Below are 17,344 nucleotides of genomic sequence, written 5' to 3'. Positions count from 1 at the left end.
ACAGAACACATATTTTGATGATCTAGCTGTTCTATGCCATTACAGTTCACTCATTATGCGGGGGTTATCATCCTTCACTGTACGTCTGTTTCTGGCTAGTGGGACTCAGTCCACATCTACGGTGTATGAACTGAAAGAACAATGCGGTTAACATAGAAAGGAGGAATGTCTCACAAATACATACAAACAAGCATTGGCATAGACAATAGGTCGCACCATTGGTACCTTATAAGTGTTTAGCCATGCAAAAGTTAATGTTGTTGAACTAAGGATATTGTTCTGGATCACAAAACACTTATAAAGTCCCAAAGGCGAGACTTATTTGCTTTGCCAATGCTTGTTTAGCTTTATTGTAATGTAGCAGAGCATGGCTGAAAATAACGTAAAAACAAAAATGCTTGTTGTCATATTCTTTTTTCATGGAATAAACATGCTTTCATTCCAGGCAGATGCACTTTCAGTTGGGTAAAGTATATTTGCATCGTAAAAAGTGTGTGTTTTCTTGAGTAATCCTTTCTTGATTTGTAATAATCAATGAAGACCCTCCTTAGATCAGACAGCAAGAGTAGCAGAGAGTCTTCTTGTAACATGGAACTGCTGGAGTCCCTGATTTGGACATACTAGCTGAGCAGTGTGTACCAAAAAGAGGCGCAGGCGTCACTTTATCTCTTACCTACTATTTATCTTCGGAGTCTTGGTCTGGCTTTAAATAGTAACATGGCCTCGCACAGTGCTCTCCGACTCCAGGGCGCTAGAATGGACGTTTGAAAAGATGGGGCTGCGTGGATGTGGATGAGATGCGTGTGCAAGTGACTGTGATGCCAGCAAGCAGGCCTGGCTCTAGAATCTTTTCCTTTGGGAGGGCCGTAAACAAGCATGGGTGGGACTTGAAGGTGAGTGGGTACTGCCCAAAAAACAACAAAGTATTTAATCAATCTGATATTTTGGGAATAGGCATCTGTCCGCGTTTGATATTTATAACACAATAATCACCACACAAAGAGCTACATACTCCACTTTCTCTGATGTGCTCCCGGCTCTGGGGGAGGGGAGGGATGCAGCTATTCAATTCTTTAAGATGCAGAACTTGGCCCACCGTCTAGAACCAGGACTGTCAGCAAGGGTGGTCCCAGCGTCATTGATGATTAATATGATGCTAGTGTGAGTAACTGTGACGTTATTGAGTGTTAAGACGACTGCAAGGGTTATTGTGATGCCATGGTGTTAGTATGATGTCAGCAAGGGGGGGTCGATGATATAATTGAGGGTTTCGTTGATGCTGCAAGGGAAGGTGCCTATGATGTGTGCCTGCCCGCCCCGCTCCCCGCTTCCCGCCGCCGTGCTAGCAGCCACGCCCCCTTTTCCTTCTGTGCCCTCCCCGCTCCCAGCTGCTCCTCCCTCCCTCCCACTTCGCCATAAATGGCGACCGCGCGGACGCGCCGATTGTGCGCCGAAGGCGCGCCAAAGGTAAGCCCGTCTACGCCCGTCCGCGCCTGGACCGCGCCCAGCGCCAGGACCCCTGGTCCCCACCGACGCCGCCGCCCTCAACGCACTCAATGCCGGCCGGAACCCCGCCTGCTGCCGGGCCGCCCCGAAACGCTTCCACGGACCCTTCACCTGCACAACCTGCAAGTTCACCTGCCTCCGAACATGCACCGCGCCCGCCAAGCCAAACCCCAGCAGCGACCTCAAGTGCATCCTGCTCAACACCCGCTCCGTCCACAGACACGCCGTCGAACTCTGGAACCTGCTCGACACAACATCACCAGACGTCGCGTTCCTCACTCAAACATCGATGAACGCCTCCTCAGCCCCCGACATCGCCATCGCCATCCCGGATGGATACAAGATCATCAGGAGGGACCGCGTCAACCAGACAGGGGGAGGCATCGCCATCGTCCACAAGAACACCATCCGCATCACGACTGACGCCGACGACACCTACACCGCCGCCGAACACCTCCACTTCCAGATTCACACCGACCCAAAGACGACCCTCAGAGGCACCCTCATCTACAGACCCCCGGGACCACGCACACAATTCAGCGAAGACATCACGGACTTCATCAGCCCACACGCCCTCCCCTCCGCCGACTACATCCTCCTTGGGGACCTCAACTTCCACCTGGAGAACAACAAGGACCACAACACCCTCACCCTGCTGGACAACCTCACCAACCTCGGACGCCAGCAACTGGTCAACACCCCCACCCACTACGCCGGCCACACGCTTGACCCCGTCTTCTCATCCAGCAAGCACATCGCCTTCAGCCACTCCACCGGACTTCACTGGACCGACCACAGCTGCGTCCACTTCAGCTTCAGAAAAACCACTACCGACCACCACCCGCAACAGGTTCCTCACAGAAGCTGGAGCAAGATCACCGCCGACCACCTCACCACCTCCCTCAGCCAGAACCCACCTGCCAGCACACCGGATCCCAACGAAGCAGCCCGCAACTTCACGCTGTGGCTGACCGTCTATGCCGACGACCTCGCACCACTGAAGAACCCTCCCAGCAAACCCAGAAGCAAGAAGGCCCCCTGGTTCACCGACGAACTCAAGGACTCCAAGAAGACCTGCCGCACCCTCAAGAAAGCCTGGCTCCTCGACCAGACAACTGTCAACATGACCACCCTCAAACACGCGACCCGCAAGCACCACCAGCTCATCCGCACCACCAAGAAGAAATCACTGAAGGATCGACTGGACAACAACGCCCACGACAGCAAGGAACTCTTCATCATCATCAAGGAGTTCTCCAACCCCAGCACCGGCAACAACGACATCACCCCTTCACAAGATCTCTGCGACTCCCTCGCCTCGTTCTTCCATCGCAAGATTGCCGACATCCACAACAGCTGCGGCGCACCATCCTCGCACCTAACCATCGAACCAACGCACCCCACCGCCACCCTCCACACCTGGACTGCAGTGACCACCAAAGACACAGCCGGCACGATGAACACCATCCACTCTGGATCTCTGACTGACCCCTGCCCCCACCACGTCTTCAACAAGGCCGACTCCACCATCGCACCCCAACTCCGAGACGTCATCAACACCTCCTTCGACACCGCCAACTTCCCGGAGAGCTGGAAGCATGCCGAGCTCAGCGCCCTACTGAAGAAACCAACAGCAGACTCCACCGACCTCAAAAACTTCCGCCCCATCTCGCTCCTCCTTTTTCCTGCCAAAGTCATCGAGAAGATCGCCAACAGACAGCTTGCCACCTTCCTCAAGACGAATGGGTCCCTCGACCCCTCGCAGTCCGGCTTCAGAGCCAACCACAGCACCAAGACCGCCCTCATCGCAGCCACCGACGACATCCGAGCCCTTCTCGACAACGGGAATCAGCGGCACTCATCCTCCTGGACCTCTCCGCCGCGTTCGACACTGTCTGCCACCGCACCCTAGTCCAACGCCTCAGCAACACCGCCATCCGAGAGAATGATGAAGTGGATCATCTTGTTCCTCGCTGGAAGAACACAGAGAGTCCGCCTCCCCCCGTTTCGCTCCGAGGCCACCAAAGTCATCTGCAGCGTCCCGCAAGGATCATCACTCAGCCCCACCCTCTTCAACGTCTACATGAGACCTCTCGCAGCCATCGCACGCCAACACAACCTCAACATCATCTCCTACGCCGACGACACCCAGCTGATCCTCTCCCTCACCAGAGACCCCGACACCGCCAGAACCAGCCTCCACAAAGGGATGAAAGGCATCGCCGAGTGGATGAAGAACAGCCGCTTGAAACTGAACTCAGACAAGACGGAAGTCCTCATCCTTGGACCATCACCCTCCGCCTGGGACGACTCCTGGTGGCCCCCAGCCCTGGGCACCGCCCCCAAGCCTACAGACCACGCACGCAACATGGGCTTCATCCTGGACTCCTCCCTCTCGATGACCAGACAAGTCAACGCCGTCTCCTCTTCATGCTTTCATACTCTCCGCATGCTCCGCAAGATCTTCAGATGGATCCTGATCGAAACCAGGAAGACGGTCACCCAGGCCCTCGTCACCAGTCGGCTGGACTACGGAAACACCCTCTACGCCGGAACCACAGCCAAGCTACAGAAAAGACTACAACACATCCAGAACGCCTCCGCCCGACTCATCCTGGACATCCCTCGACGCAGCCACATCTCCGGCCACCTGAGGAGCCTGCACTGGCTCCCCGTCAACAAGAGGATCACGTTCAGGCTCCTCACCCACGCACACAAGCCTCTCCACAACCTGGGCCCCAAGTGCCTCAACGTCCGCCTGACCTTCCACCCGGCCACCCGCCAGCTAGGGTCCGCCAGCCTCGCCCTCGCCACTGTACCACGCATCCGAACAGCCACCACCGGAGGCAGATCCTTCTCCCACCTGGCGGCCAAGACATGGAACTCCCTCCCGATCCACCTTCGGCTGACCCAGAACCACCTCGCCTTCAGGAGACAACTCAAGACCTGGCTGTTCGAGCAGTAGCGCCCCCCTTCCCCCAAGCGCCTTGAGACCCTTCCGGGTGAGTAGCGCGCTATACAAGTGTTATGATTGATTGATTGATTGATTGATTGTGTGTGGGGGGGGTGTTATGATTCCATTGAGTGTGGTTATGATCACAGCAGGGGTGATGGCTAAACCACCATCGATGCCAAAGAAGTCAGTGAGTGTGATGTTTTTCAGGGTAATTATGATGCCACCAAGGGTGGCCATTGTGTCAATGAGGGCTGCTGGTCACAACGATGTTGGTAAAGTACCGTGATTCTAGCAAGGTGGCTATGATGGCACTGCGGGTATTATTGTCTCAGTAATGGTCTTTATAATGTCCCTGAGGGGTGCTATGATGTCATTGGGGCTGTTATGCTGTCAGCGTGTGTGATTTTATGATGCTAGTATGGGTAAATGTGACGTCATGAATGGTTTTATGCTGTCATTACAATACAAACAAGAGGGTTATAATGGCAGTCATCGCGACAATGGCGTCAGTGAGGGTGACAAATATTTTGGGGCGGATGTGATGTCAGTGAACATGGCTATGATGTTAGTGAGGGGTGAGAGAGTGTAGGAAACCAGTGAGGGTTCATTACGGTGAAGAATACGAGAGTGAGTGCCTTCATGAAGTAGGGATAAAGGGTGTCAGTGGGGTCGAAAGGTGTCTAGTTCCTGCTGGTGGGTCGATGTTCGAAACTGCAAACCATTGGTCCACAGGCTGACGGGTGTGTTGAGGCTGGAAGCTATAGGACTGGGGCCGCCTTACGTCAGACTAGAGAGCCGTGTAATGCCTTGGTGCTGATGGGCAAGGTGGATGGTAAGATTTGGGAGTGAGAGGCATGGTGAGTTGTAAGATGTGGGAGTGAGTTTAGAGGCCTGGTGAGAGGGAAGATCTGAGTGATGCCTGAAGTGTCCTTTGCACCCGGACACACCTCTGGAAATGAAGCCTGGGGCCAGGCTCTGCCGGCGTTGGGGAAGAGGAGCATGTGGCAGTAGAGAGAAGACAGGGACTCTGCCTCGAGCTGAAATAACAATGTCTAATTGCGGTCCTCGGCTCACACCATCAGAGGAGTGTCAGCGCCATCACGGTTGTGAGCAGGAGAAACAGGGCAGCAGGCAGGGCAGGAGGTGTATGAGGGCAGAGAAGCAGAGAGAGACGGATTCTGAGGGGTGGAGATAAGAAGGGAAGAACGAGATCCGCAGGGAGACGGAGGTAGAGACTATTGAACAAGCACAGCACAAACAAGACAGAACAGAGAACGAGTCAATAAAGGAGAAATAACAATGTCTAATTGGGGTCCTTGGCGCACACCGTCTGAGGAGTGTCAGTGCCATCACAGTTGTGAGCAGAATAAACAGGGCAGCAGGCGGGGCAGGATGTGTGTGAGGGCAGAGAAGCAAAGAGAGGTGGAGAAAAGAAGGGAAGTGCGAGATCTGCAGGGAGATGGAGCCGGAGACTATTGAACAAGCACAGCACAAACAAGACAGAGCTGAGAACGAGTGAATAATGAATGCAGATATTTTGAAGCACACGACACACGAGTGCTTCTCACAGTAAAAGAAAAAAAAACGAGCATGCATGCCTCGCGCTGAAAGTTTATAACAAGGAGGCAAGATTGGCGAGTGGTGTGCGATGTGCATGCGCTGTAAGGGTGCCCGCGAGTGATGTGCTTAATGAGCCATGACGAGAGAGGAAAGCCAGATGGAGCCTGTGTGCATAACTGTGCAAGTAACCGCGGCCTTTAGGTCACAAGCAAAAGCATGTGGTGAGCTTTTTGAAGCCCCCTTACTAGAAGTCTCGCCAGAGGTGCACATGCGCTGGCTCAGGCGAGACCTAAAAACGCAGTGGCTTAGCTAACCATTGGGCACCCATGGCGGTCCCGGCGTAAGCCACCCTGCAGCAGCCGCATTGAAGAGCGGGGGTACTGACAAACCACATATGATTGCTGGGGGTGCTGGCCAATGCCACCCCAAGGTTGCCGGTAAGAGCAGAGGGAGACCGACCCTCTTTCTACGCACTGACTAAACGTGGTACGCTGTAGTACTATTCTATTATAGCTGAATGTTTGTCTCCGTAATGCCTTTGTACCATCAAAAATATACCTTTGTTAGATATCTGAGGCTCTATAACAATAAATACATATTTTTAAATGTGCAAACATGTCTATTATTAAACTTCCAAATTATTCTACTTTCCTTCTTGCCTCTCTCTTTGTGCTATGATGATCAATAGTGTTAGTGTAAAATGACACTTGCAGGATCCAGGAGTTCTTTATCAATCCATCAAGTGCCTCACAATGCATCCTCGCGTGCTCACACAGCTGCACAGTGGTACCCTGGTGTGCAACAACAGTGGCTGAAGTGTACATGCAATTACTTTCAAACGCCAATGTTAGAGCATATACAATAGTATATTGTAATCCCAGGAGTTCTTCACAACTTGCCAAACCAATCTCCATTTAATTATTAAAATAAATTGCTAACATATCTTATTGAACATAAACATAGAACACCTTAAATCGAAAACGGGTCAGAGATTCCCATACATGTTCGTCATTGCACGACATCTTGCTATGACGAAAATATTGAATCCTTTCCCAGATGTATTCAGCTTTCTTCGGAAAAGGCAGGATCCCTCTTACCTGCATTACGCTTCTGGAGTCAACGGGCCTCATTTATGAGAAGTGACGCATCGCTGCGTGAAAGCAGCGATGCGTCACTTCTCAGTGCGCCCTCCTTGCTACATGATTGATGCGTCATATTGACTGTATGATGCATCATGTCGCAAGGAGTTACAGATACGTCAGTATTTCTTACGTATCTGTATGGCGCAAAAGTGACGCATTGCTGGAGTGTGTCACAAAAGTACTCCATGTGAAAGGGCCTGCGTCAGTCTTATGCCTGATGTGAGGCAGGAGTAAGATATTGACGCATTTGCGTCCTAGAAGTGGCGCACTGAAATCTCATAGATTTCACTGCGTCACTTCTACGACCCTTTCTTGCGTTAATATGCCCGCCTTGTATACATTATACCTGGCGCAGGTATAATGTGGCGCAGGGGTTTACAAAGTGACGCATCTACCTAGATGCATCACTTTGTAAATGTGGCACAACAAGGCGCATTTTTTACGCCACTGGTGCGTCGCAAAAAGTGATGCACCGGCGGCGTAAAAGTGACGCAAAGCCTCATAAATGAGGGCCAACATGTCTTGTTTAAATAAAAGAAGGTTTGAGCATATATTTATCTATTTTTTTTCTGATTGTGACAGAGGTGTTGTGTGTCGATTAGCTACCCTTCAGGCTCGAGTTAAAAATAATAAGGCTTTCCGAGTTTTAAAGTCTGCAGAGCTGAGGTGTTTATAGCCCTATATCTGAAGTTGTACACACTTGTTATGAACAACATTATGCATTATGCATTTTCCATTTTGATAGGCACCTTTGTTTTCTTTTTTTAAATAGAAGCCGGCTCTTAAAGAAATCTGTTTCTTCCCACAGAAGAAAAATAACTCGTGCTGTGGGAACTGTTGATAAAATAGATTAAATATCACAGCCTGTTCCTTTGTATATAAAAACAATCTAATCTGAACGTTTAATTATACATTCCAGCCAATATCCCCAAAGATTCTTTAGCTTTCAGTTTACTTCCAAAGGACAACAACGTATCTTTGTTCATGACCGTGAAAAGAATAGCAATTAGGTGGAATATAGCAGTCAGTAATGGGTTGTTCCTGCCAATAACAAAATAAAGGTAACACAGAGCTGACAAGGAGGTGTGTTCTTTGCATATTTTTGTTTAACGTGTTCGGCTATCCGACACCCGTCGCATCGCTTCATTGTGCGTGGAGTCTCCCCGAGAGCCTGATCAAGCATGAAGGGGGCAGCACATCTTTTCAAGTGTGCTCTACATTGACAGACAAACCTTTTAGACTTTCAAAACATGCAACTTGGTACACCTCACCTGATTCTTGAGATCTAATTTTGGGCATGGGCGGCCTCCGTTGTAAGGTTTTTCTTTCAGCCACTTAGATCTCATTTTCACACCAGTTCCACAAGAGGCACTACAAGGTGACCATGTTGACCAGTCGCTTAGTTTGCAATCGAAGGGGCAGGGAACAGCACAAGGTTCTTCAATGTACCCTGAATCAGAAACACAAAGAGTGAGCATGAGCTAATGGAACTACTATGAATATCAAATATCTATTAGCACTGATGCAATATCACGAATGTTTCTTCACCAATGTTAGCACGTATCGTTATGCTGTGACATAGTTCAATGAGAAATATCAAACAATTTGCTCGGTTGTGCACCCCTTCTCTTTTTCCCTGACATAATTCAGCAGGTCACAGGCTCAAATGACAGGCTAAACATGTGGAATTTGGGGTCTTAAATACAAATTCTGCTTGAACATATCTTGATTGACTAGCTGAAAAAGAGGTGGTTAATGCACTCTGCATATACCTCCACCTAAAATCATGGTATCTACCAGTTGATGCTCAGAACTGGGTTAACACTTGATATTTTACATTTCTCCTTAGAAATTATAGTTTACATTTGCTCACAATACTAAACCCCTGACACAGATATTTAATTCGAGACTTACCCCTTGCAAAGGCAAGGCTTATTATAAAGAATTAAGATCCACACATTATTCTACTTACATTTAGATTATGTTATCCTGATAATCATAGTATCCAATTATAGTGTTGAAGAATCACTTCCCCAATAATTAGAGATGGTTCATCCGCACTCACTGGTTGGCTAATAACCTCCATAACTTGCTGGAAGCTTTAGATTTGCATACCAGGCCTCAGATACCTGCTGCTATAATTCTCATTACCTCCTCGTTAGTCTTCCTCGCCACATGACTTACATAGTGAGCTTCAGCTCCACATCAGAACCCTCCAAAGCAAAAGTTAGCCTCCCATGCCTCCCATCCCTTCCCAAGATGGCCGACCCTTTACCACCTGACCTCTATAAGAGGCGGGCCGGCACAACCATCAGCCTGTTTTTTTTGTTCTGCGCGTCATTACTCTCCAGATGCGTCTTCAGGTAAGTAGTTCCTGCTGTTGCAGGAACATGGGTCCTTGGTGGTGGTCCTGCGCTAGCGGACTCTGGGGCTTTTGGACCTCTCCCCTTCCTTCCCTCGGTCTCTTTTGGGGCTGATTAGGCTCTGCCTTAGCGGGCCAAGGGTCAATAGGGGGGGCGGGCGGTGTGGTCTGGGACTCTGTTGTTCTGCTCCCATTTGCCCGCGCCTCGCACTGTCTCTGTTATGGCTTTGTCTTAACTCCGCGGTGCTGTGGCTCATGTACCTGGTTAGCTCAGTTGAGCATCGGGTTCTTGTTCTGGGGGCCCAGGGTTCGTGTCCCTGTTCAGGTGGCTTGGTTTGGGTTGGGGTATGTCTGTTGCATTCTCTTTGTTTTTCCGAGCGCTGTCTGCCCCTCTGCTGCGCGTGGTCCCGGCGTGTGTTTCAGTCCTTGCTTTTTTGGCCCCCCCGGTACTCCTTCTTGTAAGCAGGGCGTGTGAGCTGTGATGCTTCTCTTGTCCTCGCCACGGGTAGACGCATATTGGCTTGCTAACTGTCTGACCCCTGTGCGTGTGGCCTGCCGCGCTCTGGCTTCTTGATTGAGGAGCATTGATTTTGTCGAGTCCGCTTTCCTACAGGCACCCCACGAGTCTGTTAAAAGGCTGAATCTCACTCTCAGGAGCTTATGGCTTCGGATCCATACGGACCGTCAAACATGTTTTTGTTGGGTCTGGGGCTTTAATGGAATGCCCGCGGTTTGCCCTGCGTGCCGCGGCTGCGCCCCCATTACATTTGCGGGCCCCTGGTGCACTCACCTTTTCTGTGTGCGCTTCCTTCGGGTTGTGTTCTTTTTTTCGGCGGTGTTCCCTGCGCTCTCGGTCCGTTGAGGCTGGCGGGCGGCTGCGGGGCTGTTCCCTGTACTTGCCGTTTGCCTTTCCGGTGCGGCTCTTCTTCCCTTGAAATTCCCGCGCTGGGCAGTCCGGGTTTCTAGGGTGCGGGGTGCCACTTTTTCTGGCTCTGCCTCTGAGGTGGCCTTCACTGTTCCGCGGCTGTCCTTGCAGACTGGGGATTTTTGGGCTCCCCACTTCGTTCTCTGTAAAGACCCACTGGGTTTGCGCTCTGCTGTCGTTTTTTTGGGGCTCCTTTTGCTGCTTGTGGCACTTCTCCTGGGGTCTTGGTTGGGTGGCCGCCTCGCTTCTTCCTGTGGCCTACTTCGTGTCACGTTGTGTGTGGCCTTGTGTGTTTTTTTACTCTGGTTTCACGTGTGCTGGGTATTCGCCTCCTGCTTGTGCTCCCCTTTGTGGGTGCTCTGTCTTGGTGGGTCCTCTGCTTCCTCCTTTGGTTGCTTGGTTCCCTGGTTTGGCGTTGTGTCCTGGCGGTTGTGGTGGCTGCTCTTCCTCATGTTAGTTTTTTTTCCGCTCCTGCTGTCTCACTGTTCGTGGCGCGGCATTGGGCTTTTCCGGTGTTTGTTCTCTCTTCTTTTTCTGCCTGCTAGGGCTCCTTTGGGGGGGACTTCTCGCATTCCGTTGGGGCTGTGTGCTGATGGCTCAGTGGTTTACTGCTTCCACTGTGGGGGCCTGTGTTTTGGCCTCGTGTTCACGGGCTCTGCTCCTGGCGGGTTCTCTCTGCCTTTCTTCCTTCTGGGGTCGTTGTTGTGTGTCCCTTTGGATTTGGTTGCGCTGTTCGTCTGTTTTTCAGCGCTTTGCACTGGCCTGGGTTCGGGTCCCGCTTCTGCTGTGCCCTTGTCCCCCGGCGTTTGGTTTTCGGACGGTGTTTTTCACCTGCTCCTTTGCCGGGCTCCCCTTTCGCTCTCTTCCTCGTGTGTGGTTCGCATACTCGGCGGGTGCTCTTGGGGCGTCTTCGGCTGCCCCCTGGGCGCTCTGGGGTTGCCAGTTTGCCAGTGGTTGACACGCGTATTCGTTGTGCGTTCCATGTTTCCTCAGTGCTCGCTTCTGCGACACATTTCCCGGTACTGGATATATGCTGTGAGGATTTGCATGGTCCCTGCGCTGGGTTGACACGATATTTCGTGTGGCGTTCCATGTTTGGCGTCTCCCATTGGGTTGCTCTCTCTGCCTTTTTCGCAGGGTTCCTTGGTTTGGCTTGGGTCCATGGTGCTTTGGCGCGGTGGTGTGTCTTTTACCTTGAGTTGTGCCCGCTTTTCTCAGGCCGGGGTTCGGTCCCTGCCGTTGTTCTGAGTGTGTCCTTGTGTGGTGCATTTATGGATTGCTTGTTTTTCGGCGCCTGTGGCATTGGGTTGTGGGGCCTCTGCTTCGTGCTTGCTGTGTTGCCTTCCGGGCTTTGGGCCTGTGGTCCTTTTGTCCTGTGGACTCCTGTCCCCGCTGTTTTTGTGTGGGGTCGGTCCCAGTTGGTTCCTTGTTGTCCGTCCTCTTGGGTTTTCCGGGTGCTGTGGGCTACGGCTTGTCTGTTGTGGGCTTCCTGCTGTTGGGGTCTGTCCGTCCGTCTCTGGGCTGCGTCAGTGTTTTCTTGCTGACTGTGTCTGCTCCTGGAGGGCTCCCCGTGTCTTGTCGGGGTCCGCTGCTTTGCCGCTCCCCCCCTGTCTCGGTGAGCGGCTCTTGCGCCTTTTTTTCCTGTCGGCTTCCTGCTGTCTCCTTGCTTCTCCTTGCCCCCTGGGGGTCGGGTGTTTGTTGCGATCCTTCCCTTCCGGACTTTCGGTGCCCTTGGAGCTTTGGCCCTTTGGTGGCTCTGCTTCCTTTGTGTGGTGCCTGCCTGGTCGGTCCGGGGTTTTGGCGCCTGCCTCTTTGTTGCGGGGTCGCTTTGGCGGTTTTGCTGATGCTTTCTCTCCGGGTCCTGTTCGTGGGTTTTCCGGTTGGGGTTGTCTGCCATGGTGGGGCCTTCCTTTGGTCGTGGTTTGGGTCTTGTGGTCTGGCGGTGTTTTCTCACCCCTGTCTGTCCTTGGGATGATCCTCCCCTTCCTGTTGGTCTTGGTGCCTCTGGCCTTTTCCTTGGTTCTTTTTCTCCCGACTCTTCCCGCTCTGTCTCCTCGGTGTGCTGGGTTCCTCCTGCCCATGTGTTGGTGGTGCCTTCCTCTGGCCATGCTTGGGTTCCCGGTCTTTGCTGGGTCGGTGGTTTCCCTGTGGTCGTTTTTCCTGTCTGGCTTCTATTTTGCCATTCCTTGGCTTCTCTGGGGTTTTCTCCTGCCTTGCTGGGGCTTCTTGGTCCCTGTGGTGAGTTTGTCCCCTGCCTTGTGCTCCGGGGTTTGTGCGGGGTTCGCCCCTTTTTGTTTCCTTGGCGCATTGGTACAGTCCTTGCCTGGGTCATTTTTGGCTGTGTCTTTTCTGGCCCTGGGTGCTCATGTTCTCATCGCCTCTCCTCCGGTGATTTGTGGGTCGGGCCTCTCTTTGTGCCTGGTTCGGGAGTCTCCTGGGTCCGTCTGGCCCTGTCTGCTTCTTTGTCAAAATGATCGTCGGGCTTTCTTCAGGACCAGGTGAGGAAGTGAGAAGGTGATGTGTTTAATCCCTTCCTTTTGAGGTCAATTTTGTGCCTCCGCACGCCTTAATACGTGCTTCCGCAGGTGCCCTGGGAGTCTGTGGGGAGGTCTTATCTTTAGATCCTCCGTTTGCGCCTTGGAGGATCTAAAGATAAGACAAATAAGGGCTGAAACATGTCGACCTTTTAAATCACGAAAATAGGTAGCGAAGAGAACCCTAATAATTCTCAGAAACGCATACCGAGGATATTTTCAATATAATTGGCTCGAATCCGGAATAATAAAACTCACTCTCTGGCTTTTCGAGTTATTTTAATAGTTCACCACTTTCACTTATCACTGGACACTACTGCACACAACCTTGGATGACTACCTCCGGGCGGAGGCTGTATACCAAACAACCCTGTGATTATGCAGACACTCGAGTAATATAGCGGAGAACCAAGATATACCGCTACTTACGATTCCATCTCGAGTGCATGAGGGTTTTTTACTGAGGGACGTACCGAATACCTGAGTAATCCAGGTTGGCAGGACAAGTGATCCACCCCCCTACTGATTAAAAGATTCGAGCCAAAGGAAACTGGATGGATCAGTAATTTCCTTCTCCCCACCCCCATTGATTGAAGAAGTGCAGAGGGAGAACCTTTCTTTCTTTATATTATTTTTTCAGAATTTACTTTACAATTCACTTGATTTTATTTTCAGTCCAATCATATTTTAATGATTGCACCGCGATCCAAACAGCTTAACCACAGAGAATATATACTAAATGTTCCCACCTTTCTCTAAATTTAACATTTACTAGATTAAAGATTTCACTGGACCTCCTTTGGATTTTTTTTTAATCATTTTAGTAATTTCATTATGCAGTCTCTACATCCAGAGGTGGGGCTGAGAGACTGGTCTGGTACGTGCACCTTTCAAGATTAACAGACTATTTAATTTTAGTAGAAGGTAAAGAAAATTAACGATTTACTTGTACATCGGTAGGTCAAAGCTCTACACAGTGTTTGATACAATTTCTGTATATCCAAACTCGAAGTGAATTTAGCAACTTATGTTTGCCAGTTAATCAAATTTCAGATGGCGCTATACTTATTTTCTGCCGATCTCTAAGTTTATCGTCTTAACCAATAGGAAGTTGATTTAGGGATGATAGTGCCTGCTTCAATTTACACCACTATCTTGCTTTTTTTGCGTATGCTTGAAGAAGGGCATTGCCAGAATATTTATTTGTTGATTACATTATATTTGCATACTTTCTAAGTACATGTATTCTATTTCGTATTATGTGGTTTGCATTGAATTTGTGTAAACCAGGAGAACCGAACATTTAAAAAAATGCAACACTGAATATTTTTTGAATCACTACTTTAGGCACATTATTTCGCAATGCAGGATTATTGCCAATGGACTTTCTATATCAGGGGGAAAAAGTTAGCCTGGAAAACAGCGAGCTGAATTTAGCTGACGCATTTTATGCGCGTGTTTACTTGCTGCTTTCAGAAGGACTGCTAACTAGAATAATTATCAAGCTTGCATATTAACATAATAAAGTGTTTTCTATCTAACGCAGTAGTGACAAAACGTTTGCGACGCTACAATTAACTTTCTCCTTGCGACAAGTGGTTACAATAAATGAATATTATGACACATGCCATAACAAAATTACATAGTACTGACAGTAGTTTAAATAAAAAAATAAGTACACAAGCAAAATATATACCGAGTTGCTTACTGTCAATGGATTTCAACACATGTGTTTTCGCAGTCAGTCGGGAGATTAGCAAGGGTTATTAATTACCTCTTTAGGAGGCATACTTTACACCACATTGAACACTTCATTAGAAAATGTTAAGTAGAAATTTAGCAAGTAATTAATAAATCTAGATTAGGTTTCCAACTGTCACAATCCATAAATAAAGGAAATATAATTGGTGCAGGGTTGTCTTCATGCAAAGTAATGAAGACTTTAACACAAATGCATTCCTTCCAAGTATTCTGTAGGTATCTTATTACCTAATCAGTATATCAGAATGGAAGGAAAGAAGGTAGAGTGATGGTGTGAGTCAGGTATGTAGAGAGGAAGAGAGAGAGAGAGGGAGAAAGAGAGAGCGAAAGAGAGCGAGAGGCAGTGGGTGGAAAGGAGGCCAGGAGGAATTGCAAGTTAGAGTGAAAGTGGATTAGGTGGCAGTGGCGGCTCCTCCGCTAAGGTGAAGTAGCGCTGCCCTACTGCTTTGCATCAGTGAAAGAAAGGAAAAACAAATGATAATAAATTGATGTTATTATGATTTTATTTGTTCCTGCTGCTGCAGCATGGGGGCGGGGCAGGGCTGCTCTGCTCACAGAGCATGGGTGGCAGGAGTGGTGAGCGCACTGAAGTGCGCATGACGCTTTGGCCGGCTGTCGTGGGCCGACCAAACAGTCATGCACACTTAACATGTTCTCTACCCAGGCTACATTGCAGTCTGGGTGGAGAAAATGTCCAGGCCCCCAATCTCTGTCTAAGCGCCAAACTACTGTGCTCAGACCAATCACAACGCTGTATTGCAGCAGTGTGATTGGCTCAGGGGAGCCTGGCTGCTTTCTGTTTTGCCAACCTGGAGGAGAGATGACATGGGAGAGAGCAGCGAGGAGGTAAGTGTATTTTTCTTTCTTTACACCCCGTTACCCCCTTGCACCTCGCCACCCCAGATCCGTGCCGGCTGCCACTGTTAGGTGGACGAATTCAGAAATGAAATGAAAGTAGGCATAGCAATAAAGACAGAAGGAATGAAGAAAGGGAATAAGGACAACAGATAAACATTTTAAGAATCAACTCCTATTAAAAGTGTGCTAGCATTGGAAAATAAGCATTGGCAAAGCCAATAGGTCTCGGCAATGCACAAGATATTGGCCTTGTCAATGTGAACGTCTTTTAGCCATGTTGTCTAGCAGCACATCTGCTGTTAATCATGACTGAAAGATACTGAAAGCCTAGAATCACATGATGTTGAGCTGAAATTGAGTCTCTTTGCACCCTATGTTGAGTTTATTGTACTGCCTCTCCTAAAACAAAAAAGCGCTATCACGCAGCAAGTCCTGGATGCATCATAGCACTTTTTTCAGTGACTTTCAGCCATGGTGAACATCAGGTGTGCTACTAGAAAACGTGGCTAAAACATATTCACGTTGACAAGGCCAATAGGTCAGGTATTGCTGAAATCTATGGGTTTTGCCAATGCTTGATCGCTGTGGACGGGGTCTTACTGAACACATTTGGAAGTGATAGTGAAAAAGTGTTGGGAAGCTTTGAAGTGAAGTGAGGATGTGGCGTAATGGCCAGAGATGCTGAAAGTTGAACTGGGGTATTAGGTTCGAATCTTTGGGACCGTTGAACAATTTTCGAATCTAGGCAAATCACTTTTGCTTCTCCCTGCCTAATACAATAAATATGTTATTGTGTAATGTAACTGGCGAGCAATTAAATTGCTTTCTTACTTTTGGCTGGTGTTAGCTCCAATACCATTGTATTGTGCAAAAAAAGCAATAGTGAAAAGGGAGGTAGTGGGGGGGACGGATGAAGCAGGGAAGCAAAGGGGATGGGGAGGTAGGCACGCAACGAATGGAAAAAAAGAGTAATTGAAGCAGAATCAGTGAACAAAAATGAATGTCTCATTGGGTAATGTAACGTAACATAACATCAGACTTGCTTTCTAACATTTCAATATTTAAGTCCCAGGTTTAGCCCCCAAGGTTAAGAATGGACATCAAGATTGCAGAATGGTCAGAAATACCTACTGGATGGATCTACTAAAGCGCTCTACTAAAGAAGCCATCAGCCGACCCCACCGACCTCAAGAACTACCGCCCCATCTCGCTGCTCTGGTTTCCTGCAAATTCAGGTATAGCAATTTTCACTTTATGACCCTCCAATTCCAAACATCCTTTCTGTTAAGGTACATGTAGAAGACGTGGTGGTGCTTCAGTACCATGAGCAAAATAGCATCCAAACAGGGTTTGAAACTATTTAAATCTGCTATTAAGGGGGGGAGGGAGCAAGGGGAAACAATCAACTCACTTAAAAAGAAGTGAGCTATGATTTGATTAGTATGTTGGTTGGTTGGACAGGGGTTTGTAGAGCAGAAGCCTTAGACTCTACATGCTTTTGGATGTGAAAGTTGGAACCCTATGTGCTCTTTCAATTTCAAAATCGTTTTTAAAAGATATCCGGAGGGCTTCAGGAATCCAGGATTTCAAGAAGTCAGCAACCGAAGGAGCAGGGTTTTTGATACCTTCCGACATTTTGATGATGCTAAGATTGCTTCTTCGGATGCGGTCCTCCTGATCTGTGAGGACTCTCCCTATGGATGAGATAGACCGTTCAAGGCTCTGAACGTCTTTAGCTTG

At 49.3% G+C, this 17,344-nt stretch overlaps 1 protein-coding gene and 1 non-coding gene across 2 annotated transcripts in view; one reads left to right on the top strand and one right to left on the bottom strand.

Annotated features, from left to right (window-relative positions):
- THSD7B (thrombospondin type 1 domain containing 7B) overlaps positions 1 to 17,344 on the bottom strand; it is a 1,756,834-nt gene that overhangs the window by 547,870 nt on the left and 1,191,620 nt on the right. The window contains exon 14 of the mRNA XM_086957451.1: positions 8,436 to 8,614. Within this exon, the coding sequence (XP_086813577.1) occupies positions 8,436 to 8,614 (179 nt within the window). The remainder of the gene's footprint in view (positions 1 to 8,435; positions 8,615 to 17,344) is intronic.
- On the top strand, positions 11,444 to 11,550 carry LOC147732917 (U6 spliceosomal RNA). Its single transcript, XR_015308915.1, has one exon. It is a non-coding gene; the product is annotated as a U6 spliceosomal RNA (small nuclear RNA).

Source organism: Lissotriton vulgaris, chromosome 2_1 (genome assembly GCF_964263255.1).
Source record: "Lissotriton vulgaris chromosome 2_1, aLisVul1.2, whole genome shotgun sequence".
In the NCBI taxonomy this organism is placed as follows: domain Eukaryota; kingdom Metazoa; phylum Chordata; class Amphibia; order Caudata; family Salamandridae; genus Lissotriton; species Lissotriton vulgaris.
Note: the sequence above shows the minus strand (reverse complement) of the source record. Positions and strands in the feature narration are given on the sequence as shown.